Source organism: Camelus ferus, chromosome 25 (genome assembly GCF_009834535.1).
Source record: "Camelus ferus isolate YT-003-E chromosome 25, BCGSAC_Cfer_1.0, whole genome shotgun sequence".
NCBI classification, from domain to species: Eukaryota; Metazoa; Chordata; class Mammalia; order Artiodactyla; family Camelidae; genus Camelus; species Camelus ferus.
The window spans coordinates 16,332,493-16,340,814 of NC_045720.1; the positions used below are offsets into that span (position 1 = coordinate 16,332,493).

At 45.1% G+C, this 8,322-nt stretch overlaps 1 protein-coding gene across 1 annotated transcript; it reads right to left on the reverse strand.

Moving 5' to 3' along the window:
- Window positions 1-454: 454 nt before the first annotated feature.
- On the reverse strand, window positions 455-8,026 carry CCN3 (cellular communication network factor 3). The gene is made up of 5 exons (XM_006186474.3): window positions 7,796-8,026; window positions 7,435-7,660; window positions 6,095-6,349; window positions 4,739-4,953; window positions 455-1,943 (listed from the first exon to the last, which is right to left on the reverse strand). The coding sequence occupies exons 1-5, from the start codon at window positions 7,877-7,879 to the stop codon at window positions 1,647-1,649; spliced, it is 1,077 nt and encodes a 358-aa protein (XP_006186536.2). The 5' UTR covers window positions 7,880-8,026; the 3' UTR covers window positions 455-1,646.
- Window positions 8,027-8,322: the final 296 nt, after the last annotated feature.

Below are 8,322 nucleotides of genomic sequence, written 5' to 3' on the forward strand. Positions count from 1 at the left end.
ACTTGAAACTAATATAATATTGTAAATCAACTATACTTCAATTAAAAAAAAATGCTGGCCATTTAAGCTTGGTAGTTGGGAGGATGGAGAGCACTTTAACTAGATAAAGAACCAGGGAGGTGAGTTTTGCTTGGTCCAATCACAAGTTCCATTTTTAATATATGGAGGTGTCTAGCAGGTTGTCCAGAGAAAAAAAGTCAGGCTCCAGATATTAGATTGAGTAAAAAGAGTGGAGAATATCTGAGACCTTGGCGATGAAGATCACTGAACTAAGTAAGAGCTGTCTTTTGTTTTCCTTCTGATACAAAGATGTAAGCTCATCTAAAAATATCCACTTTGCTGTTAATAGATGCTGTCGCTTGGTGTCTGATTTAATGAGCAAATTTTAATTTAACTTATCTTTATATTTTCAATAAGCAACTCAGAAGCCCAAAAGTAATAGAAGAGTCACACGTTTATAGGATCGTATTTATTTAGTAATATCTGACAAATAAGAGAAAGTAAAAAGAATATAAAAAAACTGTATAATTTATATTTATATAAATACTTTAAAGGAGAAAAGCTGAACACATATGGTGACATTAGAAGGATGTATACATTTATGTTTGCCGCCTATCTTAAAGCCTGACAAATTAGATACAGGTAGGTAGACACATATATCTTGCTCATGAGTTTGCATAATTAAGGATAAGTTTGGGGCATGTCTGCAATCATTCTGAACACCCACAGAGTTTGTGGTATCTTGCCACCGCAGTCGTATTGATTTCATTCTTCTTTTTCAAAATTCCACTACCAGCATATTTGAAAGTCATCAAAGGTTGTGATCAGGTGCTTTGGGCCTCAGTTTATAATCAGTAAGATGAGAAAAATCTCTTCTGACATGCGCTGCTTCTTCTGAATTAAGAAACTAATGAGCCCCACCCAGGCGCCTCCAGCATATATAAACATGGAGCCTAGTCATCTCTGTATTAGGGGGAGTTTTCTGTTTCTGATTAGGAAAGGAGTCAATTTGTCTGAAATGGAGCCAGTTTATGACACCAGGGCACTTAATGAACAATCATTCCATTACTGTAAATACAGCTTGTTTTCTACGTACACAGAAAACGAATCATCTCTGGATTTCAAGTTGAAGAGCTCTACGTTCCTTCGGATCTTGGAATTTGAAGTTCAGAGTTGAGCTACGCAAAAAAGAGTGCTCAACAGAGAACCCTTGGGTCAAACTTTAACCTATGGTGAGATACTTGTATGATAACACGCTCAGTATGACCTTGGACTTCACTGTGTCATTCATGACAGTGACCTTGTCTTGAAATTGCAACATGTGTATAACAACATGAGTGTAATGGGATACAATCTACACAGTAAAACATATATCTGATTTCTAATATTTACTTAAGTTTCATGTATAGTAAAACACCACAAAAAGGTAAGTTATCCCTAAGCACTATCCTGAGCTTACCCTGGTTCCAAGTTTACAGTTAATCATATCTTTCAATGAAAAACAGACAGATATAACTGACCTCACAGGACCACAGAAAATATATGAGACTCAGAGGTGGTTATTGATTCTTTGTAATTTTTCCTATATTCATTTGATGGTGGGTAGCTACAGTTTGCCTCTGTAGGTGTGTGTCTCAAGGGACATATTACATTTCCCCTCTGCTGGTGTTTGGCTTTAAGTCTTGGAGGAAAGACTCATTGTTATGAGGACAGTTGTTGTGACAGGTGCAGGTCCCAATGACCATCACTGGTTTCTTGATGATCTGCCCTGGGGAGCACTGGAACTCCATCTGGATGGTTTTGGTGTTGTGGGGGGTGCAGCACCGGCCATCGCTGCAGACCCCGCAGAACCTGGGCTTGTAGGTGTGCAGGCTCGTGCAGTTCTCGAACTGCAGGTGGATGGCTTTGAGTGACTTGGTTGTGCGGAGACACTTTTTCCCTTTCTGAGAAAGAAGAAAAGGAGTGAGGCGTGAAATGGCCACCGTTCCTCCGAGGGATCGTTTTTAGGCATCTGGAGTAACTTGCTACCCAATATCCATTGCTCTTTCTCCTTTGCTAATAGAACGTTAATTTTGTTTGAGCAATGTGGTCTGCTATAGATCTTTGCTTCCACAGACTTTCTGGGAGCTTGAGATGGCATTGTGACAAAGTTCTGGCCAATGATATGTAAACCAAAGGATTCTGGGAAATCGCCTGCCCTGCAGGCAGGTGCAGTTCTTAATTACATCCTGCATTCCTTTTGCTTCCTGCCTAGAATGTGGAAACCATGTCTAATTATGTCTAACCATCTTTTGACCATGTAGCATATGCATGAGGGTGGAAGCATACGCATGTTAAAGAAACCTGCTTTTTTCAAGCCGCCGTCAACAGGCTTTGGCATTGTTTTTAGCCAAATATATTCTTAGGTATTAAAAAAGAAAAAGGAAATCAATCTGGTATCACCGCAAGTCTATTTATGTTTCAAATAGTTTTTAAACGTTAACTCGTTTCACCTTACTAACAACAATCACTCATCCAAGGAGCAATCTTTCACATAAGTAACAACTTTTATAGATGAGTCTCCGAGGGCTGAAGTGCTCAGAAAACACCCAGTAACTGAATTTGTCTGACACAGAGCCCATTCCTTCTATGAGACTGTGCCCTCAGGAAAGACTGGGACAGTGGGATTGAAGGTCATTTTCCATGAAGGCGTGGTAAGTGGAGAGCTTACTCAACGTTCCATTAGTACAGTTGATGGAGAACCCCAAAATGGATCATTTGGTAAGACACTGATTGTATGTTAATTTCCCACCTAGATTTCTTCACCTAATTTGTCACGATTCTCCACTGCTTCTCACTTTCCTAGACACAAGCCCACAGCTTGTGGAGTGATGAGACTTGGAATCTCTAAATAAGTGGCTTGCAAGCTTTCAGGGGGCATCCAGAATCATCTAGAGAATTTACCAAAACACACACTTTTGGGTCTCACACCCAGAGTCTCTGATTCAGTAGGTTCCATGCCAGCCCCCATAATTTGCATTTCTAACAAATTCTTAGACCATGCTTCTAGTCTGGGGCCACACTTTGAGAAGCACTTAAGCATTTAAGCGTCTTTCAGTGATAAGGAAGTCATGATTATTATGCTAGTATTTCCCTAGATTACAAACAAATTTCTGGGACTTTTATGAAATATATATGTATTATAAATGAATGGCTTAAATATAATCTCTCCCAATATCAAACTGGGTGCACGTTAGAAGAAAAATAAACATTTGGGTAAAAGAAACAATAGAAAAAGCAAAAGTTTAGAGTCATGACATAGAAGAGCCTCATTTAATAAACTACTTACTGTGTCCTTGACAATATTTAAAGGCTTCTTGTTTCTTCCTTTTTAATATTTAATATTTAGCATATGTTTTTGCCAACATCCAGAAAAAGGTACAAAGTCTGCAACATCTCTCTCTGTGTATATATATAGATATATATGTATGTGTGTGTGTGTGTAAGAGAGAGAAGGAGAGAGAGACACAGAGACAGAGATAGAGAAACAGAGAGAGAGAGAAAGAAAGAGAGAAGGACAGAATCAGAGGGAAGTGTCTCTAGGTTTTCATTCTAACTTGGTGGGAGAAGCATAAAGTTAGAACAGATCTCAAAAAGTCACATAGCTAAGTAGTCATATAATTAATGCAACCACTGGAGACTCATTTTACCAACAAACACAAATGATGTTTAATATTAAGTAACTATATCTCATGTTAACAGAGTAATCTATGCCCAAACTTTGCAAATTCATTCTATTTAATCCTCACGACAACTCTGAGGTAGGTTCTGTTAATGTCCCCATTATATACGAGAGAAGAAATTGAGGCTTAAAGGTTAAGAAAATCACCCAAGATCCCACAGCTAGTTCATGTGGGAACCCAGATTTAAAGCCAGGCTGTCTGGCTCCAGAGTTGCACCCGTAAGCATGAGATGAAGATGTTGCCTCAGTGGAGAGAGATGCAAATTTTTCATCACTAGGTTTTATTTTGGCCCTATGTTTGTTCAAAGCTCAATATACTAGTTCAATTTGGGTACTGCATTTATCTGATCTAGGGCTCTGCTCACAAGGCCTGTGATGTCATCAAGAACCAATCAGAGCTTCTGATCTGCATACCTTATACTCAGCCTTAACACACTGAGTTGATACAATTCCAGCAAAAAAGGAAAGCAATGTGCTATTTTATTTGGCACGTTACCTTATGCTGGCAAATGTACTCGTCGCACTAGGCATTTTGAAATACTGAAGATCACTCCCAGACACCCATTTGTTTATTCATCAGTGGTTGTTTATCAAGCACACAGTATGTCCCAGGTAGGCTGTTGGGATGGGTAAGGCAGATGTGGTACCTACTCTGTTGCTTCAAACAGACTGACCGTAAAGGATGTAGAAAGCTGAGCTCAGAAATGGCCTCTCTAAAATCAACTATGCTTGAACAGCGAGTAGCCAATTTTTTTTTTCTTTGAGTAGCCAATTTTTTTCCAGGATGAAATGATATTTGCCAGACTTCTCAATCGGGACAGTGTTATAGTTGTCTGGCCCCTCCCTCATTACCTGCTGTGAGTTGCTTGGGGATATTTCAGTATATTAAAGAGACAAGAAAGTAAACCCCTTTACAAGAGCTGACCTCAACTAGCATCGCAGTGACTTTCTAAAGCCCAGGCCCCAACGAGACATGGCCAACTCCTCTGTGATGGGAGGCTTCCCCCAGGCTCGTACCTTATCTGTCGGTGGCTTGGGCTCTTGGTCACAGGGCCGCACCATGCAGAGCCGAGTCTGCTTCACCATCTCGCAGTGCAGATTCCTGTTGGTGACCCGGGTGGAAAAACCCATGCCGCAGCTCTTGGAACACGCGCTCCACTCTGTGGTCTGTTCAATGCAGTTGATACTGGAGTCGGAGACTGCCACTCCTAGAGTGGCTTCTGTCCTGTAGGCTACAGGATATATAAATAAAGACAGCACTGTTGAGTAAAACGTGGTGATGCGAAAGTGGTCCTTTCAACCATCCTTAGAACGAGGGTCTCATCCAGTTCGGTACCTACTAAATTCAGGTGCCCTCAGGGGACAGAACTGGATCTCTGTATTTATTTATAAACCCCATAACAGGTAGCTCGATGCCTGGCACATGGCTGGCCTCCAAGAAGTCTTTGTGGAATGACTGTCCAACTTGTTCTTAAGAAGCTTAGGAGAACTTGCTTTTCAGAAGCTTAGTGGTTTTAAGACTATAGCACAGAATAGCATCAACAACCATTCTGTAAACTGTAATGTTTTCAATATGCGATTCTGTACAGGAGAAGGGTCATGGGAAAATTTTAACTGGATGAGTAAGTAGAACCAACCAACTCAAAATCGTGCTGAAAGCAAGACTCTGCCTTAGGGAGGTGGGACTAGTTGTTTGGGTTCTAGGATATAGTCACTGAGACTTGATGACAAAAAGTTCTGTCTCAACACTTAACACGCATGGCTTGGGGCACATCTCCTCTCCTACCTGGCAGTTTTCCTATCTGTAAGTCAGAGCTGATCATTTCTGACCTCAGAAGACCTGTAAAGTTCTGCATACTGCCAGCATAAATAATCTGGGTGATTAATGGCTTCTAAAATAATCTCTACTGGACCTTGAGTCTTTGTTTTTCAAAAAAACAATTTCTTTTACAAGATAAAACAAAGGAAAAGCAAAACAAAGATCCTGAAGTGTCACTTGATCCTTCCTGCAGCACCTGGAAAGGTACCATTTCTCTGTGACACGTGTCCAGGGATAAGTGGCATTCTTCAGGGAGGCTGATCTTGGGAGTGCGTGCATTGTGTACAGAATCCAGAAAAGAGTGATTTTTTTTTCACTTTTATTTTTGCAATGTTAATAGGGGTCTTGTAGGATCGACTAAAATATAAATAGTAGCCGTGTAATAAGACAAAATCAGCCTTATGGCTGTTTGATCTCAGTGGGCAAGCTGGACTCCACAACTGACTGCCCAGAAACTGAAGCCGGTTCTCAGTGCAAATCCAAAAGAGCACACATGCCTCCTGCCTGCATTTATCGTGGGCTGTGATCATTTTCAGGTATCCTGAGTTTCTCACCTGGAAGGGTCTGGAGGTCTCCCAAGGTCCCTGTCTCATTTGAATCACAGATCCACTTTTCACAGCACTCCCCGGGCACTTTAACTTTTCTTGGAGCTGGGCAGTCAGGCTGGGGCAGTAGCAGATCCTCTTCACAGCGGGGCACACAGCCAACCTGCCCATCTTGGCAGGCGCACTGGTATTTGCAGCTTGGCTGGAAGGTCTCTCCACTTTGGTAGATGACTCCATCAAACACACAGTTGTCTCCTTCTACCGCTAGGATATTGGGGAAGCCAGGCAGACAGGGAAGGGGAGAGAGAAAAACAAGAACACGATGCATTGGTGAAGCTGTGTAAGATTCACTGCACAGTGTTCCAAGCCCCAGATCATCCTTTTCTAGTTGAGGGCATCTGGATGCTGGTTCATCTCCAGGAGAGAGATGTCCTCATGGAGGCCTCCCAGAGCAAGAAGAAACCCTCACGAGCACCCAGTCCTGCCACTCATTTTATGGATGTGGAAAGAGGGGCACAGCCATGAAGTGACACTCCCAAGGCCCCCAGCTGTTGTTCCCAACGATAAAGTCATTTTGCAAGAAACTTTGATTCTCCTACTCCAGTAGCTCAGAATTAGAAAGAAAAACAGTGCACCTCACAGTCTCCAAGTAGGTTAACTGGTCAAACTGGGAAGAGCATTAAGATTCCTTGGCATCCCAGCACAATAAATTATCACTAGTTTAGATGAGAAACTAAAAGACTATTCCAAGCCCTCTTATCCAGGGAGGCTGGGACAGCCTCCAACTAAATGGGGCACCACGTGGAAAACTGATCCCCAATTGATTACGTTTCACCAGCCTGGACTGGCCGGTTGCCTGCATTTTTATTTCCCTCACAACCCAGACAGGAGTGACAGAGTCGTCTCAGGAGAGTAGGGGATGCTTTGGCTCAAACAGGACAATTGCAGGTGTGAAAACAAACCTGGCCGGCCCCAGTCAAGGGAACTGTGACCGTGTGAGTAAGCTCAGACTTCCATTACCCCCAGGCAGCCCCTGGAAACGTCCAAAGGAAATGATTTCACTGGCCCTTAACTGTTCTGCTCCCCGTCTATCTAGCTTCTTCTCCAGGGACGCAAGTGATGAATGCTTCTCACCTCCGCGGGCAGGCTTCCCTTCTGGCTGCTGGCACTCCCCAGAGCCCACGAGTCCCCAGACCATGCCTGGCACACAGAGCACGATAAACGTAACACCCACTGCGTCGCTGTTAGTATTTGCGCATCACCCTTTAGGGGTGAAGAGGGTAAGGAAAAGAGCAGGCAGCTCCCTAGCCGAGGGACAAGAGGTCAAGCGGCGGAGGGGGCAGGATTACCCATGCAGATGCCAGTTTGGGCGCTGGGGTCCGCTCTGCGGTCGCAGAAGAGGCCGCGGCTCTCCTCGCAGGGCAGCATCACCGAGCAGCTCTCGCCGCGCTGGCGGGCGCACACCAGGCAGCAGGAGCAGTCGTCCAGCACCGCTCTCACCCCGGGGGCGCAGGCCGGCGGCTTCTTGGGGCACGGGGCCGGGCACGTGGAAGGGCAGCGCTGAGTCGCAGCCACCTGAGGGGGGAGGGAGCGGGACCAGAAGAAGAAACCTCTTAGCAGGGACCATCGAAGGCAGAGAGACACGGGATCCAGCTGGGGCCGCCCGGAAAGGCCGAGTAACCAGCGACACCTTACGGGTGCGCTACTCACCTGTCCCACGAGATGCAGGAGCAGGAAAGCCAGGCAGAGGCACTGCTTGGGCAGACCGAGACTCACGCTCTGCGCACTCTGCATGTTCAGGCTTTTTCCAGCCGCTTTCGCAAAATAAAAAAAAAAAAAGAGAGAGAGAGAGAGAGAGAGAGAGACTTTCCAGGAGGGAGATTGGCTCCGCTTGCCTGGCTCCAGGTCGGGCTGGCCTCTCCGCCAGCGCCACCGCGCAGGTTTTATAGCGCGCTCCTGGGACGCGCACAAGCCGGTTGGCTGCAGCTCAGGCGGGAGGCGGGGGATCGGCGGGGTGGGGAATGGAACGAACCCGGGGTTGCCATGGCAATTGGCCGCGGGTGCTGCTCTCCTTAGGGCGCGGCCCCGGGGCCTGCGTGTGCCTGTGTGTGGCGACTGGCTTTTCCCAGAGCGCCGGGAGGGGCTGGGTGGAGGCCCGAGGCCAGGACCCAGGGCTTGCTAAGCGCGTGGGAAGGAAACGCCCGTTTCCTCCTGGAAGCTGTTGCGTCTTCCCGCAG

What these genes read in the sequence shown, in the direction of transcription:
- CCN3 (XM_006186474.3), bottom strand. Translation starts at nt 7,879, where the DNA reads ATGCAGAGTGCGCAGAGCGTGAGTCTCGGTCTGCCCAAGCAGTGCCTC. An exon ending in TCCTGCATCTCGTGGGACAG is followed by an intron (nt 7,661 to 7,795) that starts GTGAGTAGCGCA and finishes CTCCCCCCTCAG; the next exon opens with GTGGCTGCGACTCAGCGCTG. An exon ending in CCAAGCCACCGACAGATAAG is followed by an intron (nt 1,944 to 4,738) that starts GTACGAGCCTGG and finishes CTTCTTTCTCAG; the next exon opens with AAAGGGAAAAAGTGTCTCCG.